The following is a 25,042-nucleotide window of genomic DNA, read 5'->3' as shown; positions in this document are numbered from 1 at the left end:
GAGTTTGTTGGTTTGATCCCCGCTGGACAAACTCCCCGTGTAGTAAATGGTGACTGATGCACGTTAAACGTGTAGAGTCGCAAAGTCCTCCATATTCCCATAACAAATTAATACCTCTGAGGGTACTGATCCAGGAGTTTCCTTGTCTTCTGGAATGGTTCAAAATTACAAGGCTACGGAGTTGCACATTAGTAATCGTAAACCCACAAATTGGGTTGGCTTTTCAACGACGGATATAAAATAAAATGCTTGAGCCATGAGTCCTCTGAGTAAAGTTTAAAAGTACAAGACTATGGAGTTAAACGTTGACAGTCATAAACTCAGAATTAGGTCAGCTGTTCAATGACGATTATAAAATAAAATAAAATAAAATTGTAAATGACTTCAAAGCAAGTGATAAAAAGACTTGGGTCCGTTGAGGGATAATTTACCAAATGGTAAATGTTTAGTGAACCCTAAGAACAAGCAGCAACATGTTAATTCAGTAAAAACCTATTAAACATGTAACACCATGTTTAACAGTTCATTTGATAAAAGTTGGAAGTTGCACGGTTGACTGTAAGAATAAATAAGTTATCATATCTAGACATTTGGCATTGAGACCAGTCAATGAATGATTTGAGCAGTATGCGATATCATAAAATAAAAGACATTGAAGTAAAATATCATAAAATAAAAGACATTGAAGCAAAATAAGTGAGAAAACTATGTAATAAAGATCTCAAAACAAATGTACCAAGTATATCTGAAGTATAAAAAGACCGCACATACAATAAAAACTGTTTCATAAAATCCTTTACTACTATTTGGAATTATTATAACTATACTTTAGAACTGATTTACGTAGAAATTTAAAATGCAGAGGGAAAAAATTATTGCTTTTTCAGGGATTCAATGAATTTGATCTTTTTTTCTCAACATACTTATGAAACTATTTAAACTCTGTATGTCATCGTATAGATAATTTGTTAAAATGAAACAGGAAACCAAGTTCACTTATTTATAAACCCTATGAAGCTACAGAAAATGCTTCATAATCTAATATTTTTGCTTGCTAAAAGACGAATAACATGACATAAAAATCAACTTTGTTGATACCACAAATAATGATAGGACGAGCTGAAAACTAAAACTTCATTTCTCATGTTTTAAAGAAATAGCAAAGAATATGGAGAAAAAAAAAATAGCGTTAAACTTGTTCGACAATTTTTTTTCCATTCTCCAAAATTATTCAAAAATTCTGTTTTTTTCTTCACCTTAGCATACTTCTACACATTACAGCTATAGGAAAAATAAAAGCGTTTTAGAACAGCGTTTCCGATTCTTTTCAGCAATGGAAGCTTAATTGATTAACCTTCTTTCAGCAGAACAAATACTTCAAAAAATAAATAAAGACAATTAAGATCGCATTTATGTGTAAAATAATATTTTAAAAACACATAATAAAAGAGGAATGAACTTTTTTCATCGTTTTATCATTAATAATCTTTAGTGAATTTTTTAAGGCTTGACAGTTAAATTCGAAGTCAAGGAGGTGTATCTAGTTTACTTATAAATTTGTTTTAGGTACAATATACGCTTGTAGCTGAAAATGAATAAAATAAGCAGAAATATGGTTTTCTTTGAAATAAAAACTAAAATCAACTGCTTTTAAGATTACGGAAACATGTTTCTTCATTAACAAAATTGGTAATTTTACTTTAATTTGAAAAGCATAGTTTTATAAATGCATGATCTTTTCATAATTTATAATAATACATTTTATATTAAAAAAATTATCCATTTATTTTTAATGGCATTTTACTTTAAATATATTCATAAGCTGAAAACCGAAATATGAAATAAATAGTGGATTATTGATTATATATTACCATTATTTAAGATTTCCAAGGATACTGGCTAAAACACATTTCCTAACTCTCGGAACTTCTTTAATTCTTCCACGAACCCTATTTGGGAACTTACCACAATTTTAGAACTTACTTTAAATAAGATGTATAGTTGGAAACTACAAAATATAAACAAACAAATTTATTTTTCAATGAAGTATAGGATTCGTAAAAACTATGGTCAACTTGTGTACAATAAAATATTTGTAATTGTTACGTCTCCTCTAATGACAAGTGTATCCACCATCTATGGGTAGATGAGCACCGGTTATCATTCTGGAATCCTCACTCAATAAGAACAGTACGGCTTTAACAACATCCTCCGGTTCTAAAAATAATATGCGTGTGTTTAAAAACCATCATAAATATCACTCACTTTAGCCTTAATGGCTTTATGTTTTCCTATTAACCTAATATAATAATTTACCTGGAAATTCTCCGAGAGGTATAGCAGCCTTTTTCTCTTCAAGGCTTCCACTTCCACAAGCTCTTTTGCCCATATCTGTCAGGATAACTGTTGGATTTACACTATTTACTCGAATCTGAGAAGTAAATACAAGATTAATAGAAAATGTTAATCAATGTAATTTTTTAATCATGGAATTTTATTACAAACTGTTAATAAATTAATCAAACAGTTGAAACCATTAAACGGTTTAGCTATTAACTCTTAGTTGCAAATGGGACACTGGTGTGCCTTATATATTTATAACACTCTATTAACAATCAAAAATATTTTTGATATTTTTTAATTATAAAAAACAGTCTAATAAAATTTGTTAGATTAATATTTGTACTAAAATATAGAATTTCAAAAAAAAATTGAATATTTCTTTTCTTTATATTGCTAAATAACTACATATTTGAAAAAAAATTTTTTTTGGAAGGTTTTACCTTTAATAAGTATAAGAAAACGTGTTTTATAGAAAACAGTGTTTATAAATTATTAAAATACTAAATTTAATATTTTTCACTTATTTTGTTTAATGCAAAATAAGGAAAAAAATATGTTTAATAAAAATTTTGCACCAAAGGGATAATTTGAAAATTGGATATTATATCATGAGAAGAAATTAATAAAACTATGATATAAGTTTTAAAAAAATATTAGTTCTTAATTTACATTCTTTTTATTATTTTATTTTCCATAACTGAAAAAAAAACAATAATAGAAATATTATTCCAAAACATAATATTTTTTTTAATACATACGTCCAAAATTTATCATAGCCGCCAAATCCTCACACCTTAGAAGTGTGATTAGGTTTGATGTCTATTAAACTACTTCTTAAAGTTCCAATAAAATTTTTTTGTTTACTTCTTCGATACACTACTATTAAAACGTTATTACAAGGTGAACAGTTTTCAGTACGTTAAATTATTTTACATAAAAATCATGTTCTAATTATTACAATACCTTTGACTAGACTTTTTAAAATTTAAACCTGAAACTAAGTTGTTTTAAGAATAAACATGAAGCAATCATTTAAAAAAATAATCTATCTACTAGATGAGATGCTGGGGAAAAATAGATTTCATATTTTCTTTGCATTATGTTTCCTTTGTTAAATAATCAGAATATTCTTCTACTTAAAAAATAGTTCAGTGACGCAAAAAATAAATTTATTTTATATAAAAATATTCATGCTCTAATTGTTACAATATCTTTGATTAAACTATAATTTTTTTAATTTTAAACTAGATACTAAGTTGTTTTAACAATCTAGATGAAGCCATCATTTAAAAAAAAATGTACTATTTACTAGCTGAGGTCCCAGCAAAAATTATATTTCACACTTTCTTTGCATTAGGTTTCTTATGTTACACAATCAGTTAGAATATTTTTCTATTTAAACAATAGTTCAGTGGCACGAAAAATAAAACACTAAAACCAATTTACACAAAATTTAAAACAATTTTAAAGATAATAAAAAAATTTCGTTTTGATTTTAAATAAAATATAAAAAATATGATGAATATTTCCCTTTAAATAAAGTATAGTAAAAAACAAGTACAGCATATAAGGAGAAGTTAGCTATTACGATAAACTTCCAAGTTCTCGTCAAATTGCTAATATTAAAGATACAAAAATTATGTGTTTAGAACGAGTTTAAAATTGCTAGCTATCCAGTAAACCAATAAAATTTTCTTTTTTGTTGAGAGAAATAGATTTTTCTGATATTTATGTTTAAATGAGCAAGATTACACAGAAAATGGATAAATGAAAGATATTTTGATTATTATTTGCTATCTGAACAGAATTGGGAACAAACGAAGATGATCTCCCTTTATTTCCTTTTATAATCTTAACCCTTGAGTGGTGTAGCTCAGGGAATAGAGCATTCGCTTTCCAATGGGGTGAACCGAGTTCGAATCCCAGCCATGGTTGGTTGATATGAATTCAGCAACCGGCTGGCACTGACCACAGTGCTGACGTAAAATATCCTCAGTGGTCGACGGATTATGGACTAGAGTCCCTTTGCTGTCAGGCTAATTGCGAGAGGTTTTCCCCTCCATGTAACGCTAATGTGGGCTATTTCTAATGGATTTTCTCCCAATACTTGATCCAGGAGTTCTCTTGTCTTCTGGATTGGGTTCAAACTTACAAGGCAATGGAGTTTAGCATTGATAGTAGTAAATTCAAAATTGGGTTCACTGTTCAACAACACTCATAAAATGTTAACCCTTTATGTTTATTAAGCAAACATATGTGAGCTATCACTGCCCCCCCTCCCAAGTTATCTTTATTACAAAAGGAAAAAAAATCTTAATTTTAGACATCCTATTGCACTCTTTAAAAGGATCTGCTTTTAAATTAAATATACAGAGACAAACTTAATCAAGAAGCAGAAATAGATGTAGAAATAGAAATAAATTCAATAGTTCAATAACTGGGTATTATAAATGTTATACAATTGGTATAAAACAGTTAAAACTATATTAACTAAAACAAAATAATTAAAACGCAAAACATACCCCAGATGGGCCCAGCTCAAGAGCAAACACTTTCGTCAATTGATCGACAGCCCCTTTGGATGCACAATACGTAGCATGCTTAGGAATGCCTACCATAGAGGCTTGGCTTGATAGATTGACAATACTACCACGTATCCCTGCCTTCTTCATATTCACAGCAACTATCTGTAATATTAAGTATATAGATAAATTAGATATATAATAAAAAGACACGGAATAGATCTGTAACGTAAAAAATATTGTTGATTTTTTTAGCACCTTCCAATGAAAATAATATAGGTTATTAGGTGGTTATTTAAAATGGATTTGCTGTAGTCCCTTCAATTTTTCAGTCTATTCAGTTAATAGTTATGGCTAATAGGTAAACTTTAGGAATATATGACTGATAAAAATGCTTACAATATTAGAGGCAATCACTATTTACAATCCATACAAATCTAATTTTACAAAGACACCCATTGAATGCAGACATTTAAAAAAATCTCATTTATACAAAAACAGAATATTATAAACAGAAAATAGTGCATATATATTATTTATTATGCTGTTATCCTTAAAAAGTTCAACAAGTTTAGCTATTTCAAAATACGGAATAATTAATGAATATATAATTTTTTTATAAATATATAATATCAACTATGCAAGAATTAGCCAGCTTAATACTACTCCTAACAGTTTTGTATTATAATAGTTTAGAAATTAAAACCTTTAGCTGATCTAAAATAAAGCAGCAAGTGATTATAATTTTATGACTATTTTGATTGCATACAATTTTACATACTGATTTTAATCTTATTTTATAGTAAATTAGACTGCGGAAATTTTTTGTTTGTTTGTTTGTTTTCTTTTGTATGAGATTTTTTAACGGATTGTGGATATTTTAACGTTGCTGATTTCAAATCTACGATTGGTTACTTTCTCCAAGCTACATATTTTTTAAAAAAAAAATGACATTATTAGTCTATTTTTTGTCAAAATTTATCCTACATAGTTTAGAAACATTATATATAACATGGAGTCACATAATAGCGACAAACTTCTAGGAGAGTAGGGGCATTTCTTCAAGATTAAAATGAATAGAATCATATGCTGTTTTGGGTGCTTTCCTTTCAAGAACAAGTGGTTCTGAACAACTCATAATAGGAAAGCACCCCTAGCAGCATACAATGACATTTCCGGGCATAGGTGTCTACGCAAATTTCCTTACGTAATTTCTACGTTTCCTATGTAAATTTTATACTATGGTTTATTACAAGAATACTAAATTTTGATTAAGTATATAATATAAGTGCAATAATATTGACAAATAAAAGCAAAAAAAATTGAAAACTAATTTTATAAAATTTCCTCCTGATGACATGTCCTAATTCTCTTAGAAGTTTTTGTCAACACTTACATGACCCCTCGTTATACATAACGTTTTTAAACCTGTACATTTTGACCAAAAAATAGACTAAAAATGTCATTTAAAAAAAATTCGTAGCTTTAGAAACAAAACTAATTTCAGATTTGAAATCCTTACATCTGAATCAGGCAAGATCAGGCATTTGTAAAAATGCAACAAAAAATTTGTTCTCCAGTGTTATCTAAAATGTGAAATATCACAAATTATGTAGTTAAGAGTTTAATTTCAAATATTATTTGTATTTGTGTTGTATTGATGCCAGCAGTCATTCACTAAGTATACAAAATTTTATATTATGGTTTATTACAACAATACTAAATTTTGATTAAGCATATAATATAAGTGCAATAATATTGACAAATAAAAGCAAAAAAAATTGAAAACTAATTTTATAAAATGCTATTTTACGACTTTAAGTATCAAGTAAACTAATATAAAAGATTCCATTAACTAATATAAAAATTTCCCTGCGCGACAGGGTTTCTACACTGAATAATATATATAAAAAATCTCCTAGCATGACACTGTTTTTATACTGAATTTTCCAGCATGATTCTGTTTCTACACTGAATTTTCGATCATGATACTTTTTCTACACTGCATAATATAGTGTTAAAGAAAAGAAGAAAAAAAAAACAGATTTGTTGTGTGGGAAAGCAACCAGATTTTCACTTGAACTCATTTCAGAGTTGAAATTTAAACAATTAGTAAATGAAAATAGTTGATGAAGCGTACAGAAATAAATGGGAGAGAGAAGAATTGATAACCTTAGTAAAAATATATATACATTAATTGATTTTGCAATACCACCACCACCAGTAATTTAGAAAAAAAAAAAAATGAAATTCAAAATATAGCTAACATACTTGAGATATATTCGCCACAGCTTTAACATTTACTGAAAAGCATCTAAATAAAGATAAATAAATAATGAGAAAAATTATAAACAAATAAAATAAAAAAATGTGAAATTAATTCTATAATAATGTTCATAAAAGTCATACTCATCAACTTCATCTTCCGTAATACTTCCAACTTCCTGTAAAGTTATTATTCCTGCATTGTTCACCAACATATCTATGGCTCCCAGCTTCTGTACAGCAGCCTCTGTTTCTTTCCAATTTCCAACATCTACAGCAACTATTTCAATTGAAGGGAACTTAAAAATAAAATAAAAAATTGTTAACTATAGATTAAATATCACATTTGCATATTTTATTTATTTTAGCAATCAAAAGGAATTTATGTAATTTTTAACTGCTAAACAAATAACACAATTATTTTAAGAAAAAATGGCATAAAAATATTACAAAATATTCTCATAACCAAAGGATGTGAAGTTAATGATTCATACATTCATTCCTATTTTACATATTTATACCATTTCTTTTTACAGCTTTCAATTGTCAGAAGAGCTAACTTTACATAATATAATATCTTCTATCAAAAATAATGAGTTCCTAAAATATAATTAGGTACTGTTTGACTAACTGAGAAAGTTCAATTAGTTTTTAAAATTTTTTATTTCATTTAATTTTTATGTGTTTAAAAAAATAAAGTTGGCGGAGGTCAACATTTTTTGGCAACTTTTTGCTTGTACGCAGATAACCAAAAAGTACCTTTTATAAACATCACAACAGCAATCATGATTATCCACATGGAAAGGATTATTTGGTAGAGTTTATAAACTATCAAACTGAACTTTAGCAGTACCTTTGATCTATCTATATATACATTAAAAATGAATGAATTAATGCTACAGTGAATGATACAGAGATAAATGAGAGCGAAAGACATTCTTATTTATAAAATAAAACTATTTAGTAACTATAATTCTGAATATTTCTACTTAAACAATTAAAATACACAATAAATACACCTGCAATAAATATACTTTTCTGGTGTAGACACCAGGGTTCAGTATAGTATTAACAATAAAAAAATAAAAATTTAGAACGAAGTGCCAATTCTGTGTGATAATCTATAGCTGAAAGGGAGTGAAAATCTTATTTATTAAAAAAAACTTATTGATAAGCATAATTTTGAATATTTCTACTCGATCAAAATATAGAATAAAAGAAAAACAAATGATATTTTTTCATATTAATTTGAAATAAAAGTGTGACAGTCATATTTTCTATTTGATTATTTAAAAAAAAATGAATTGCAATAAAAAATTACATTAAAAAAAAGAATGATAAAAGTATTTATAAATAAAATATTGTCTGAATTTGTAAAATGTATATAATAAAAATTTCCTTAATTGATTAAATTTTTAAGAACTATAATTAAATGATCAAAAGTACAATTATACTTAAAAGTTGTTTAAAGCAAACACTCTTACCTCTTTTTTTAGATTATCTAAATTTGCTTTAGTTTTGCTCAAAGCTATAACAGAAGCTTCTTTTGAAACAAGCTCTTTCACAATTGCTCGGCCAATGCCTGTAGAAGGAATTCAAAAGGAATGAATTTTAAATGAATTGCTGATGTTCTTAAATATCACTCAACAATTGTTAAAATATGTTACCAGATGTGACAAAAGTCAGATTATATGACATAAAATTGAATGGATAATAAATAGAAGTTATATCCAATATATTATTTGATAATAAATAAATAGAATGCATGCAGTATATGGTAACTCAAACATAATATTTGTCGTTTTGGTACAACTTGATTTTTACAATAAACGTATATTTTTCCATATGTAAAAAAATATATTATTTATTTTTAGAATAAAAATGTATATTATTTAAGCTAATTTTTCTTAATTTAACTCTTCAAACCACATAAATGAAAACTAAACTTAACTATAAAATAAAAAATGCAGAATTAAAATAAATTTATCTAATTTTTAAGGAAAAAAATAGAACAAAAGATAAAAAAAATGCAAAATTTTACAATATTTTTTAAAAAAATAATTTAAATAAGAATGTAAGCTTATATTTAACAAATTCTTTTCCTTTTTTTTTCAATAACAAATATATTTTTCAAGAGACCCGCTAAGCATTTATTAAATTATGAAATTTTAAATAGCATGTTTAATTTTTTTTCTATTTAATAAAAAGAATATTTAATAACACATAAATACACACAAAATAAAAGTGATTTCATAGTAGAAAGTTTAGTTGCTGGGCTATATTAAACAAGATAGCTTAATGAAAAAATATATATATTTTCGATAAAAAATAATAATTTTTATTATTGTTTTATAAATAGGTAAGTAATTAAGGCACACGCATATTCTTTTACTTGATTTTATTATTAGTTTTAATGTTATATACTTTAGAAAGAAACACAAGAAATATTCAGTGAGGCATAATAGCTTAATTTAATAACTAAAACTAAGCAGCAGTATGAAAAAAAGAGAATAAAAAACTCAATTATTTGTGAAAATAAGAACACATATATATTTTTAATTTTGTAACAAAATATACATTATTTTATAATCAGACAATTTTCATATTTAAGACATGCACAGATTCTTTTACTTGATTTTATTCTCAATTGTAATATATACTTTAGAAACAAGCAAGAAATAATAAAATATTGGCACTTTTTGGTTTTGAAATGATAAGTTGCCAAAAAATGTAGACATATACAAATTTTTTTTAAATATTTTTTTCCAACACCTAAAAATTAAAATTTAATAATAATAAAAAAAGATGAATTTCTTTGCGCCAGGCTAACCAAAAAGTATAAAAATATTATTGTATATCGAAACATTGAGGTGAGCAACAATAGATTAAAATATTCAAAATAAGTAAAGAAACAACTTATTATGATAACACAAAAATATATTTCTTTACTTTTAGATTAAAATAATTAACTTTTTTATTGTTATTTTTCAATCATACAATTTTTATAATTACAAAAACCTCTTAATACCAGATTAAAAAAAAAAAATGCAAAAAATCTTTAAGGTAAGCAATAATAGTTTAATTAAATAATTAATAAATTTAGCAGCAGCTGTGAGGATAAAAGAATAAATCAACGCAATTTTTTATGCAATTTAAAATATGGACTAAAGACAATTTTTGAGTTTCAAGCTGTTCAATATTTGAAAAATAAGTTTAAGATTATGTATTATATTTAATAAAAATATAATTTTAGAATTCTTTGGGATTTAAAATTTTTGAAATGGCAAAGAATAGGCTATTGAAATTTAACTTAACGTGCTAACTTTATTAAAAAAAAAATAATCATATATTTCCACACAATGCTGCATTAAAACTTCCAATAAGTTGCAGTTTTCATTTAAAATACGAATTATTTAAAAGGCAATACAATAAAGAAAAAAATTATTACGTAAAAGTGTTTCAACTTAATGCCGAATTTTGGAAGGTAAACAATTAAAAATAAATAAAATTTAATTTATCTAACAGATATTTAAATTTAAGCATTTATGTAAACAAATAATAAAAACAAACATTAAGCTACCTCTCCCAGCACCAGTGACAAGTACACGTTTATTTTTAAAGCTAGAGGACATTTTGATATTAAAACATGGACAGAAAAACTTTTTGACTTCTACTGGGCGGATACCAGCTGACCGAGTGAGATTTGTTTACATCCTATCATCTGTGATATAATGGGACAGCAGCTGATAAGATTTTATTATTAAGACAGATATTATTTTAATTTCAACAAGAAATTTCTCGTTTTAATGCACAAAGCAAAATTTAAAAACTCTTTCAAAAACAATGAATTAATTTTAATTGAAATCTAAAAGAAAATTAATAAACCATTTTCTGTTTGAGCAGGTAATTGTGATAAAACAGGCGAGTTCATAAAAACGCCACGAGATGGCAGCACTATTGATTTTTATTCAAGAAATGTAAGAATTAAATATTTTTTTTCATTCTTCACATCAAAATATAAGTAAATAAAATAACATTACAAAAAGAACGTTTATTTAACAACGTTTTTTTTAAAACGTTTATAGATAAAATCCACAAATTGCTATTTACTCATGAATAATTATTGGTTTTCTCTTTTTATACCATACAAGTGACCACTTTTTGTAAGAAATATATATATATTTTATACACTCTCCTTCTAGTGTTAGACTATTTCATAAGGAGCTAGAATAACGTTTTTTTAAAATTTAAATGTAGTAAAAAAATTTTACTATATAAGTATTCTTAAACAATATCTATAGCAATGTGGCAGATATTAATATTTTTAAAAATGACTTAGCTTTATTAGACTAAATTGATGTCAAAAATATGGACTACAATTTTAGAAAACTTTAAAAAAACCTTTTGTATTAAAATGCAAAAATAAAAAGGTAATTCTGAAAAGAAAAAGAAATACTGAGGTTTTAATTCATTATAGCCTTTGTTATCTTTATAGTTATTAATTTAGCACAACATAATAAAAATACTAAGAAAATGTTTTTTTTTTTATATAACATAAACTAATGATTAATAAAACTATTAGAAATTTTTTTCTAGTATGAAGCAGCTACAGAGAATTTCTTTATTAAAAATACTAGAAATTAAATATTAACCTTAATGAAACTTATATGACAAATTTATCATTATTACTTTGATATAATTAAATGAATATTAAACGATTACAATATTATATATAATTAAATGAAAATATGGATGTTGAGAGATGGAAATTTTATTTTGAATTTAGCAATAGGTGAAAAAGAACAACAGCTTACCAAAATATAATCTTTTATTATACCTTTAAAAACAAACAAGATAATAATTAAAAATACAAAAATACTTCTAAAATGATATAAAACTATAACAAATGTAACTTTTCCGTTATAAAAATAATTAAATATTATTTTAGGTGAAGTGATTTATTTATGGCATCATATTCTTTAGTAACAGGTTATTGCACTGCAGTGGTCATTATGGCTTATTTTTATAATTATTATTAATCATAGGTGCAATAACATTACAATTATTGTATGATATATCCTCCGTCAACAGGTAACTGAACTCCAGTAATCATGCGAGCATCATCACTCAAAAGAAATACAGTTGCTTTAACCACATCTTCCGGATCTAAAAAATACACAAGTGTAACTTAATGTTAGATGATAACGTTACGTTCATTACAATTAGGAAAGTGTAATTTCCTATTTCTAGTTCAGATAAGTAAATTCATTTGGCTTTATTTTATTTTATGGATAATTTATTGCAAATTCAGTTATGTTAACAATTTTATTACAATTTCAAAACACTTCTAAATGTGAAATGTTCTTGCAATGAAGTCATACATATGTATACTTTTTTTTAAGAATATAAAAAAATGGAAGTTAAAAGTGTGTGCATAAAACAATATCCATTATCCTCTATGCATATATTTAAAAAAAATCAGCAATAAAAAATTTTTATTAAAATTAAAAAGAAGAAAAAAAAAAGAAATGTCTATTGTAAAATATTATTTATTTTCTTCAAATAACAAATTTTAGTATCTCAATGCCTTGCAACATCAGAGAAAAAAAAAAAGAAGAGGTAATTAACAATTATTAGGAAGAAAAAAAATTTGAATATTTGTTTTCTTTCATACAAAACTTATATTCACTACTATTTTTTTACTATTCATTTTTGATACTAATGAAAACTTGTTTTAGGAAATGAAGTAGCAAAATATTAAAATTTTTTTCTTCCTTTTTTTAAAAAATTGTATATATAAAATATAAACAATACTATAACACAAAGAATTGTGAACAATCTGCACTAGTATTTTTAAAACCTAAATTTAAAACAAAAAAATGATAAACATAATTAATTGGACTGTAAAAATTATCAAAGTTGGAAAAAAAAAACTTTTTTTTGGGAGGGGCTTTTAAATCTGTTTTTTTTTTTTTTTTTTTAAATTTTTTTTTATTATTTTTTTTTATATGTTCAAACAGGTTTTTTTTTTGTATTATAATTTGTCAATTAAAAACGATTTGAAAATAATAGAATGATAAGAAAGGCTAAGAATGTCAAATAGGCTGCATGCATAAATATGTTACTGTAAAAGTCTAAAGTCTGGTAAATCCTACGTTCTACCAGTAAAACCTAGCTATTACCAAAGTAGCTTGATAAAAGTTCGAGGTATGCTTCAATATTTCTCACCAAGATTTTGTGGTAAAATCTAGCAGTTTCTAATGTCTAAAGGGGCTTCTAAGTTTTACTACAAGGGCTTGATAAAAGAACAAAATAGAATTATGCTAAAGCATACTTCAAACTTTTACCAAGCCACTTCGGTAAAAGCTAGGTTTTATTAGACTTTGGGTTTTTACCCTAACATACATATATGAAATGATGAAGTAAGTTTATGATCTGATTTAGTACTAACAATTTAATAATAATAAAGAATAAACTACTTTTTTGACATTTTTAATGAGTATAACACTAAGTATAACACTATGCTTTAAGTATAACACTATGCTTACAATTTCTTTTAATTCACAATATATAAGACAAATTAATATAAATTTCATAAATATAACTAAAATATTAATTGAGAACTTGAAACAATAAAGAATTTCTCCTCTTATTTGATTTTATGTATTTCTTCCTGGACTTTTACAAAATCTTCGGGGTACTGAGAGACTTAATTTTGACATTTGTCCACTCTTTCAATAGAAAAGATTTTGTTTTATGGCTTCCGGAGCTGGTACCCCTTGAAGACGTCGGCTTCGGTGGTCATATTTTTATTTCCATTGTTTTTTTCTTTATTGCTTCAATTATTCTTTCTTTTGAAAGTTCTGCTGCTTTTAAGCGTGTTTCTTTCAAAGAAAGTTCTGTTATTATAGAACTTATAATATTTTGTATTCTTTTGTTACCATTAGTTGAGAAAGTTACTTAAATTACAGTTAGAAAAATATAGCTTGATGTCAGCATTATAAGCAATATCTTTTATATTCGGAAAAGATATATCTATTTTACTAATGATTAACATTAATTTACTGACCAATGCTAGAAAAAGGTTTAATGTTTTAAAAAAAGAAACAGAAGGACATAGAAATATACAGATCGTTGTATTCTGTTTAGGAATGTATGGTTTCTTCACAAAGTTTTAAAACAAGTTAATAAGTTCATTAACAAATGGAAATGCTAGATGATGAAAAAAAGTATAAAAATGTTCTCTGTGCTTCATTCCAGACTAATTGAAATATTTGCACAGGCATATTTTAATTCTGTATGGGTTTTGCTCTAAATGATATATATATTTCCCCCTCTTTTTCCAAACAGCAATTTGACTCCTTTTTTTATTTGATATTTAAATGACTGAAATAAAACTTATTATTTCAGTTAAAATAATTATTTTTGACAAAATAGAAATGCAATAAAAGTAAAGCTAATTTATTTACAACTCTAATTTATCTATTGATGAATAACTATAAACAACAAATTAAATAAGATATTGTTATTAAATGAAAGAAATTATTTTCTCAATTAAGTTAAATAAATTTTACCCTTTAATCAATTAAAAAAGCAGTAATTGCAAGTATTTTTAATATATAAACTACAAAATGTTTTGTAATTCATATTTGCTTAAAATCGTTGAAAAAGATTAAAGAGTAGGAATAATATTTCTGACATATTAAAGAAGAGGCCTTTTTTCAAATCATTGCTTCACCCATGTGTCTATAATAAGATAAGTACAGACAAATTTATATTACACAGTACAAATTAGGTCATATGAAAAACTTGTAAATTATTTGAATTTTACATGACCAATATGATAAATCTTATAGTTATCAAGAGGTATTTTTTCTTCCATAGCATGTGTTTAAAACAAACAAACAACAATTATTTCAAATGACTAGAAAAAATAGAAATGGAAAAAAAGTTTTAAAGGAAAAAGGGTGAAAAAATCATGAAAGAATTGAAATTGAATTTTGAAGGAGAAGAATTATTTAAACTGAAGATTTCTTTTATGTATTTATATCCAGACAAAAAAGAAAATTTAAAAAAATTATTTTAAAACCTATTAATATGTTGTTACATGATAAACATAATAAATCTTACCACAGTAATCTCCCAAAGGTATTTTTGCTTTCATAGCAGCTTCTATCTTTTTTTCCCCCCAAGCCATCATACCTAGCTCAGTACGTACAACAGTTGGGTTTATACTATTTACTCGAATCTGAAAAGATTTACATACGAAAAATTAGAAAATTGTACAGTGAAAAATATGAGACTATAAATTTTAATAAAAATGAGACAGACTTAACAACTTAGTTTCCTCCAAAGGGGCAAATAGTAATTCGCCATAGAACTCATGAACTCAAATACCTCAGAAATATATAGTTCGTTCATCAGGAGTTGGCACTTGGCTGCACCTCCTTGGATGAAGAGTTCATTTAAGGACGGGGAGTATAGGAAAAAACGTCCTTGCACTTGAAATTGAGATAACCCTTACTGCTCGCCAAACGTAAATCGTGAATTCTTTTTCAGTCACTTTCTTCGCTTTATCATCTGCTATTATATCTTTCGTTACTCTAGCTAATTAAATATATTACAACAAAATGTCCCAAAAAGGACATACTATTCACTCAAAAGAAAGGTCATTAAATTTACGAAATATTTTAGTTAGTTAGTTAAAAGGTATGTTGTCTCTATCATAAAAGTTAATAGTCGTTAATGAAATCAATTCACTCTAAAAGCTTATCTTAAATTATGAATTCACTAATAATATTTCTTCCTACAAAAAAACTGAATTAAATTCCTGTATGCCTTTGGTAATACATAGGCATATTCTTGTTGTTAGGAGTAAATAACAATTCAGGATTTTGAAATGTGATTAGTGATATTTGTATATATTCTTGTATGTTGTATTATCTGTACTCCCGAGGTTTGCCTGATTTCAAATTTATTGGGCAATAAATAAATAAGGAAATTTTGATTGTAAAATTTTATTGATTACAAAAACAAAATATTAACTTTCTTTAGTTTTGAATTGATTAAACATATAAGTTCCCAGTTTGAATACTTTGGTTATTAACTTTAAATTGATTTAAAAATATAATTTATTATTAAGTTGAACATTCGTATCGAAATAATCATTACAGTTCTCAAAATTTATTAAATGAATAAATAAACTATTTTAAAAAGAAATTAAATTTTATTTAAAATTAATAAGAATATTCTTTAATTTTTGGTTCTACACATTTTCCATTTTTTAAACCTAATTTATCTATAAACCATGAAGAATTGTTCTCAATTTATTATTTTTTCATTTCGTATATTTTTCTTGAAATAAATTGATTAACCATGATTAACAGAAACTTTTTATTTTGTTTTTCTTTCAAATTTAAATTATTTATTTTCATAAGCAGCATCCTCCCAATCCATGGATTTAAATGGTGAGTAATAAATCATTTGTTTATCTATTCTGATCATTTTTAAGTTATATTGTTAAATTTGTAATTAATTATATTTTCAGAAGAGTAATTAATTTTATTATATATGCTTGAGATATGCTTATTTCATTCTTTTAAAAATTTTCCCTGAAGACAACCTGGAAAATATTTTAATAACCTAACCTTTATTTTGAAATTAAATTCATTTCCCATTGCACTACCACATTCCAATAACATTAAATATATATTTATCATAAACCTTCTCTAACTACATTGTGACTGCAATTTAATTTTTTAGAAGTCTATATTAGCTAAATTGAAGGGAAAAATAGGTGATTTTTTATAAGCATTAAAGAGTTATAAGTATCTTACACCAGAGGGACCAAGTTCCAGAGCCATCACTTTAGTTAGTTGGTCTAATGCTCCTTTTGAAGCACAATAGGTAGCATGTTTGTCAAGGGCAATAATGGCTGCTTGACTAGACATGTTGACTATACTGCCACGGATACCCGCCTTTTTCATTCCATTGGCAACAATCTGTAAATATAAAGAATAAATTTGAAAATATCACTGAATATTTTTTAGCAATTGAATAATGTTAAAAAAATAACACAAAAATGCTTCAGGAAACTAAGCTCAATTTAATTTTTGTAAAATCATTATAATTTTAAAAATAATATTAATAAGATAAATAAATATGAAATATTTTTTACAAGGTAATACAATAGAAGTCTTATATAATGCAATTCGCCATAAACTAACACTAATTTTACAATCTGCAAAGCAAACAGAAATGAATAAATTTGTTAAATATTTGTTCAAAAGCACGTGATAGTCTTAATTTTTTTTTGGGTAAATAATTAAAATTCAAATGTATATTTTTATATTTTAAAATATTTGCATTTCAAAATTGTTTTGAAACATTAATATTCATCTGCTCTATATAACACAGAATTCTATATAATGCAATGTAAATGCTTTGTAAAGCCTTAATATTTATCTGTTTCTGATATACATTACCATGTTTAATGGGTAAGCTAGATGAGTGAAATGATCTATGTAACACAAAATTCTATATAATGCAATGTAAATGCTATATAAAGCATTAATATTTATCTGTTTCTGATATACATTAGCATGTTTAATGAGTAAGCTAGATGAGTGAAATGATCTATGTAACACAAAATTCCGTATAATGCAATGTAATTCTATGTAAAGCATTAATATTCATCTGTTCCAGATATACATTACCATATTTAATGAGTAAGCTAGATGAGTGAAATGTTCTATGTAACACAAAATTCTATATAATGCAATGTAATTCTATACAATGCTATGTAAAGCATTAATATTCATCTGTTCCAGATATACATTACCATGTTTAATGGGTAAGCTAGATGAGTGAAATGATCTATGTAACACAAAATACTATATAATGCAATGTAATTCTATATAATGCAATGTAATTCTATATAATGCAATGTAATTCTATGTAAAGCATTAATATTCATCTGTTCCAGATATACATTACCATTTTTAATGAGTAAGCTAAATGAGTGAAATGATCACAAAAATGATGAGTGAAATGATCAACACAAAATTCTATATAACGCAAAGCTTCACGTTTAAAAGTTTGTGTTATAAAGATTTCAAACTGTGTAATATTAGTTTAATTATTATTTTGATGAATAGATAGAGGTAACTAATTAAGATATTGGCTATTTTACAAAGCATTAAAACTTTTAGATTAAAAAATTATGTAGAATACTAAATATATTTATAAAAACACATAACTGCTTTTAAAAAATATAGTAGGAAAAAACTTTTTTTGATACAACCTATGAAATAAATTATACTTTATTACATTTATTATAAGATTAGAAATTAATTATTAGATTACAATTATAAATTAATATTTATTGCCTATTTAAATACCTGTAAATTATAAAATAATTATGTTTCTAAACTATTATTACTAAAGTTAAAATTTATTTTAAAAAAAATTTTCTCATAAATTTTTAAAAAAGAGCCATTTTTAAAAAATATTATTGTTTTTTTAAAAAAAAAATTATAAACAGAAATTTTATCTTTATTATAGTTTGCAAGTAGAAAGTCATTAAGAAACACAATAATGGGAGGGGGGGGAACCAAGATTTGGCAAATTACTACAAATTTCATTTATAAGTAAATATTTCATGTACACAGGGTAAAAAAAATAATTATTTTAAAATTTGATTTTCATAGAGGCATCTGTAAAATTTTTAAAATTTATCTATTGAATTTACAAAATTCCTTTGATCCCCCTGATGATATTATCTTGTAAGTCAGTGCTTCCACTTTAATTTCGTTTTAATATATTTCCTTTTTAATAGTTAGGTTGCTATTTCCAGTAGTCCTTTGTTATTTCGTGTTAATGATTTTGGTTTTCTTTTGCTGTGCTGACACTTTCAGTTCTCTGACGGGTGATATGATGATGATCCTCTAACTTATTTTATTTCTTCTTATAATATTTTCTTCAAATATATATATTTGAAGTTGATATGGCAGTTTTATATTTTCGTGTTGTTTGAACAACAGTTAAATCTAACAAATACCACATTTACCATTTTTTTACTTCATAAGGAATAGATAATTTATTAATGACTTAAAATAAATTTATTTTTTAAGTTAAAACTTAACTTTTTTGTAGATTCTGAATATAATTTAGTAATTTAATTAATAAACTATAAATTTAGTTAATAAGTAAGACTTAATATCTTTTCCAGACAACAAAATAAATGTTCTTTATGTGATTAATTTGAAGAACAACTGCTAAACAAAGTATTTTTCAGACTAATTTGGACTAAGTGACAGTAAAAAAGCTAATCTACAACTTTTCATCTTTTGCAGATTAAAAATTAATTTTATCAGAGCAAAACCATTGGCAATATTAGGTAAAAATACATGCTTCGAAGCAAGTTTAGATAGTATTCCAAAGTATATTTAAGTGGCTAAAGTCAATTGGAACATCCATAATATCAGTGTAACTTGTAGAGTTTACAGTAAATAATGCTTGAAACAAGATTTCTTTGCTTAAACTTATCAAAAGATTTGAAAGATAATCTTATTTAAAGTCCAGAACAATAATCTACCTTTTAATTCTTGAATAAAAAATTCTTATTATTTTAAATGATATCTATACCAATTCTTAATCATTACATAAAAATGCTAGATCTATATGCATGTAAAAAATTAATAAATATTTTTAAAAAAAGGGCAAGTTAACAATAGGTATACAATTGAACTGTAACACATATTTTTATGATTAAAAAGGATTTTAAATAAGTAATTTTTTTATTTTAAGACAAAAAATAAGATTTGTATGTACTAACTTGAGAGATATTAATTACAGCCTTCACATTCACAGCAAATGTTCTAAAATGAAATAAAATAAATAATTAGAAACACATAATGGTATGAAAACTAAATACAAATACTCATAAAAGAATCTGGCAATACCTATCAACTACATCCTCTGTAATGTCGCCTACTTTTTCCAACTCCCCAATTCCTGCATTGTTTACCAAGAGATCGAAAGTTCCTAGATTTTTAACAACTTTTTCTGTTTCCTTCCAATCAGCAATATCAACAGCAACGATTTCAATTTGAGGAAACTAAAAAAAATAATGAATGATTTAATGAATGATATTAATTACAAAGCTACTTTAATTTTAAAAATTAAAAAAAAAGCATACTTCATTTTTAAGTGTCACTAAATGTTCTTTGGTGCGACTCAAGGCTACTACAGAAGCTTCTAACGAAACAAGTTCCTTGACAATAGCTCTTCCTATACCTAGATAATTAAATTTCATTTAGTTATTATAAATTTAAAGATACTGCTACAAAAAAAAAAGAATGTCATTTTTATATTTTTAATTATTTATTATTAGTATTGGTTAAATTTTCATACAAGAGTAATGGTTTTTCCATAAACAGCAGCTGAAAAACGCGAAATATGTTTTGTCACACAAAATCAAATTGAAAATTTACATAAACAGGATTCTAGCAGGGAAATTAGAATTAGCTCATAACTACAACCTTTTTTCTAAACACAGTTTTTATTTTAAAAAAATGAACACATACATTAAGTTCTAAAATTTTTTTTTCTAAAAAAATAGCTTGCGTAGTAGCTTATTATGTAATAAAGGTTATAATTTTGCTGGCTATGAATAATGGTTATGTAATAAAGGTTATGATTTGAAAGGCTATGAATAATTAAATGAAACAAACCACATCAGTATGAGATTATTTTAAAATTGATGGTTACCTGATTTAAAATGTCATGTAATATACAGTTTTTTTTTTAAAGACTACAACATTGGATTAGAGAAATTCCATTTTCTTTATAAAAACATTTTATTAAAATTTAAAAAAAGCAAGGTAGTGCAAGGAAAAACACAAAAGGAAAAACACAAATTACTGAACACTGTAACCTCTTCTGTAAATACAATTATCAATTTAAAAATTAATATTCTCCTTAGAAAATTTCTAGTTAATCATCATTGTTAAAACAATATTGGTTCTCATGCTGTAAAAGATGTTAAAAAAAGATTTTTTAAAAAAAACCTCTGAATAAATGTATATTATTCAAACGTTACATATATATAAGGTTATGTAACTACAGTGCCGTAGCGAGCTTAACTCGCGCCCGGGGCACAATACCTTTTTAGCGCCCCCCCCATTTGAAATCCATCTAATATTATAAGTAAAATATACTCGCAAAGTAATAAATAAATAAAGTAGAATTAATAAAGTCATAGGCTCAAGTTAGGCATTAAATTTGAGACAAAAAATGTAGTTGAGAAAACAAGACTAGACTTTGAAATGTATATGATCATCTAGAATTAGTTCATAAGATACCTATTATTTATTTTACATATTTATAAAGAAATATTTTAAAAACACGCAGTTTTAAAACAATAAAAAAGTAAATATTTATTATCTCTAAGGAGATACATATATTTAATAATATGATTATAATACAATTATAAAACTAATTACTATGTGTAAATTTTCTGCTTTTGATGAAGCAAATTTATCAATAATATCATCAAAGTTGATCATTTCAAATTTTTCTCTTTCCACACTTAAAAATGCCAGGTCACTTAGGTGATCTTGTCCCACCGTTGATCGTAGATATATCAAAATTAATTTTAATTTGCTGAATGACCATTCGCAGCTAGCAATTGATACTGAGATAGTCAGGAGTATTTGAAGTGCCACTCTCAGGTTTGGAAAAACATCTTCTCCATACGGGATTATAAAAGTAAGAAATTCTAATGGAGTTTTAAGTTCAATTTCTTTTCTACAAAGGAGTAACATTTTACAGTCACATTCTTCGATAAAGAGTTCTATTCCATTGAAATCTGTATTATACACTGTACAAACATACAAACGATTTTTGTACAGTGCAAATATTTGGAGATAATATATGTAACCACACAGCGTAGATGCCATAAGGAAGTGCTGACAGATACAGGTCGAGTCAGCCAGCCATTAGAAAAGACGTGTCATTTCTATTATGAATATATTATTACAGTTTGATTAGTGTTCCTTTTTATTTACGAATTAACATTTATTATATTTCACTGGCACTAAATTTAAAATATTTTTTGCAGAAATAAATTATAATAAAAATAAAAATTATCCAACAATTTTTTTTGTTTTGCTGACCATTTGGCGCCCCTTTGTGAGTAGCGCCCGGGGCATGATGCCCCCCCTTGCTCCCCCCTCGCTACGCCACTGTGTAACTAATATACTATGTTAGTGGTTTTATAAATAATGTATTAGATCAGGCTAATCTGATACATTAGTATATACTAGATTAGCCATATCTTTGCAAGATAATGATCTTAGAGAAACATTTATTGATTTTCATGTCATAAGAGAAGTTTTATTTTTTTAAATTTTTATTTTAAATACCTACGAAAAAATATAACTCAACATAAGATGTATCAGATAACGATCTTAAAAAATGATCGTAATCTAGCTAAAACTGCACCAAAATAATTTTAAAATATATATATAAATAAATATAAACTTGAAAACTGCCCCCTATTTACAAAATCCTATTATTATAACTTCAAAAAATCAGGATTTTGTAACTGGCTTAATAGGCTACTAAACATTCTTAATTCATTTTATTTAGTCACTTAGTAATTAGATTATTTAGTCACTTAGTAATTTTTAAAAAAAACAATACTTTATATAGGGATTAACATAAAATATTAATTCTCAGGTTTTAAGAGATTTTAAGTGAACAACTCTAGAGAATATAATTTAAACTAGCTATATCTGAACCAGATAACGATTTTAAGAAAGATAAAATTATATTATTATTATTATTTTAATGCTACCTCTGCCAGCGCCAGTAATCAATGCACGCTTCCCTTTGAATGTTGCAGCCATGCTAAACTATTAAAAAATTTTATAAATTTTAAGGCTTTAATTAGAAATTATTTAAACTAATTATATGATTGTGTCAATTTTGATAAGAACCGGCAGGTTATTTGTTTACTTTGCAAGCGGTTATGGTTACATGTACATGATTATTATCTAACTAGCAGTTGCAATTAACAAAAAATATGATTATATTAATTTCTTGACAACAGTAATAGTAAGTAGGGCCCTAAATTTTAAATTTATGTAATTTTTTTGCTTTGAGATGAAATTAATATTATCAAATATATTTTTGCTTATAAATTGGTTCTTTTGAATAAAAATAGATGTCAGCACCAATCGAAGAACTGCTCGCGATTGCAGCCCTCGAATACGCCTTCTGGGGAGAAGACCAGTTCCATGTCTTAAACCTCCTCCGATATTACGATATTTTCCCATTTCTTAATATTCTTCGTATATCCAGACAATAAAAGTGTATAAATATTTCTTCAAAATTTCCACGACACTTTTTTAAGATTTAGGTTCAGTGTAGCTTTCAATTTACTAACTTAAAGTTTTTAATCTATTTGAAAATCAAGACAAAAACAGAGAGAGGTTGAGAGTCGGGTTCAATGCTATTTGCTTACAGCTTTCTTAGGCGATCAAGCATTTACCATAAAAGCTATAAGCTAATAGCACATAGCTTGTCACACTCTCAACTGTCGCGGTCTCAGTCAAATTTCATGCTTGCATAATGTAAATAAATAATTGAATCTTAATGCTGAAAAAAAGAAAGAAAAATATTCATCTATGCGTATGACAAATCTATAACAAAAAATCATATTAAAATAAACGTTCTTCTTCATTTTGCAGAGCTGTCTTATTCATACAGAATGAGTAACAATACATTCACACCGAAAGGTGATTTCAAAGAGCACCCTCTTGTTTGTGACGGAGAAAAACTATATTCACACAGTGTCTGTGATAAAACATTCACACAGAAAAGCGCTTTCGTTCACCATTCTCTTGTACAAACTGGAGAGAAACCTCATTCATATAATGAGTCTAATCAAACATTTCCGAAAAAGTCTTCTTTAAATAAACACTCCCTTTTTCATTCTAAGGAAAAATCATATTCTTGTAGTGTATGTAATAAAACATTCAAACAGAATTCTGCTTTAAACAGGCACAGTCTTGTTCATACTAGAGAGAAACCGTATTCATGCAACCTATGTGATAAATCATTTAAACGGAAAAGCAATTTAATTGATCACACTCTTGTTCATACTGGAGAGAAACCTTATTCATGCAATGAATGCAATCTTAAATTTACAAAAAAGACATTTTTAATTAAACACTGTCTTGTGCACTCTAAGGAAAGACCATATCCTTGTAGTATATGTAATAAAACATTCAGACGGAATTATGCTTTAAGCAAACACATCCTTATTCATACAGGGGAGAAACCTTACTCATGCAGTGTATGTGATAAAGCATTCACCCATAAAAGCAATTTAATGCATCACACTCTAGTACATACTGGAGAAAAACCTTATTCATGCAGTGCTTGTGATAAAGCATTTACGCGGAAAAGCTATTTAATTGAACACTCTTATATTCATACTGGAGAGAATCCTTTCACATGCAGTGAGTGTAATAAATCTTATAGATCTAAATCTAAATTAGAAAGACATTCTTTCATTCATATTGAAGAAAAACCTTATCCATGCAGTGTGTGTAATAAATCGTTTAGCGATAGCTCTAAATTAAAAGTACATTATCTTTCTCATAACCGAGAGAAAACTTATTCATGCAGCACGTGTGATAAAAGATATACTCAAAAATCCACTTTAAATAAACACTATCTTACTCACACAAGAGAAAAATCTTATAAGATTGAATCTTGACTGCAGAAACTATATGCAATGAGTAATTCAAAACTATACCTTGAAGAAAAATAAACATTATTTGTTTTCTATTGACACTTTTTTTTATAGTTTCAATGTTAATAAAAAAAATCTTATTTATGTA

At 25.8% G+C, this 25,042-nt stretch overlaps 2 protein-coding genes across 2 annotated transcripts; both read right to left on the bottom strand.

The window, feature by feature from the left end:
* Window positions 1-2,016: 2,016 nt before the first annotated feature.
* Window positions 2,017-11,029, bottom strand: LOC107449802 (L-xylulose reductase). Its single transcript, XM_016065457.5, has 7 exons — window positions 10,711-11,029; window positions 8,615-8,712; window positions 7,275-7,429; window positions 7,137-7,179; window positions 4,866-5,030; window positions 2,317-2,431; window positions 2,017-2,217 (listed from the first exon to the last, which is right to left on the bottom strand). The coding sequence occupies exons 1-7, from the start codon at window positions 10,760-10,762 to the stop codon at window positions 2,114-2,116; spliced, it is 732 nt and encodes a 243-aa protein (XP_015920943.1). The 5' UTR covers window positions 10,763-11,029; the 3' UTR covers window positions 2,017-2,113.
* Window positions 11,030-11,940: 911 nt separating this feature from the next.
* Window positions 11,941-23,168, bottom strand: LOC107449805 (L-xylulose reductase). The gene is made up of 7 exons (XM_016065461.4): window positions 22,990-23,168; window positions 20,329-20,426; window positions 20,093-20,247; window positions 19,966-20,008; window positions 16,967-17,131; window positions 15,261-15,378; window positions 11,941-12,296 (listed from the first exon to the last, which is right to left on the bottom strand). Exons 1-7 carry the CDS (start codon window positions 23,039-23,041, stop codon window positions 12,193-12,195), a joined length of 735 nt encoding a protein of 244 aa, XP_015920947.1. The 5' UTR covers window positions 23,042-23,168; the 3' UTR covers window positions 11,941-12,192.
* Window positions 23,169-25,042: the final 1,874 nt, after the last annotated feature.

Source organism: Parasteatoda tepidariorum, chromosome 9, assembly GCF_982258835.1.
Source record: "Parasteatoda tepidariorum strain Cologne lab strain chromosome 9, Ptep-v5.0, whole genome shotgun sequence".
In the NCBI taxonomy this organism is placed as follows: domain Eukaryota; kingdom Metazoa; phylum Arthropoda; class Arachnida; order Araneae; family Theridiidae; genus Parasteatoda; species Parasteatoda tepidariorum.
Note: the sequence above shows the minus strand (reverse complement) of the source record. Positions and strands in the feature narration are given on the sequence as shown.

What these genes read in the sequence shown, in the direction of transcription:
- LOC107449802 (XM_016065457.5), bottom strand. Translation starts at nt 10,762, where the DNA reads ATGTCCTCTAGCTTTAAAAATAAACGTGTACTTGTCACTGGTGCTGGG. An exon ending in ACGGAAGATGAAGTTGATGA is followed by an intron (nt 7,180 to 7,274) that starts GTATGACTTTTA and finishes ATCTTTATTTAG; the next exon opens with ATGCTTTTCAGTAAATGTTA. An exon ending in ACCTCTCGGAGAATTTCCAG is followed by an intron (nt 2,218 to 2,316) that starts GTAAATTATTAT and finishes TATTATTTTTAG; the next exon opens with AACCGGAGGATGTTGTTAAA.
- LOC107449805 (XM_016065461.4), bottom strand. Translation starts at nt 23,041, where the DNA reads ATGGCTGCAACATTCAAAGGGAAGCGTGCATTGATTACTGGCGCTGGC. An exon ending in GATTACTGGCGCTGGCAGAG is followed by an intron (nt 20,427 to 22,989) that starts GTAGCATTAAAA and finishes TTAATTATCTAG; the next exon opens with GTATAGGAAGAGCTATTGTC. An exon ending in ACCTTTGGGAGATTACTGTG is followed by an intron (nt 12,297 to 15,260) that starts GTAAGATTTATT and finishes TGTATTTTTTAG; the next exon opens with ATCCGGAAGATGTGGTTAAA.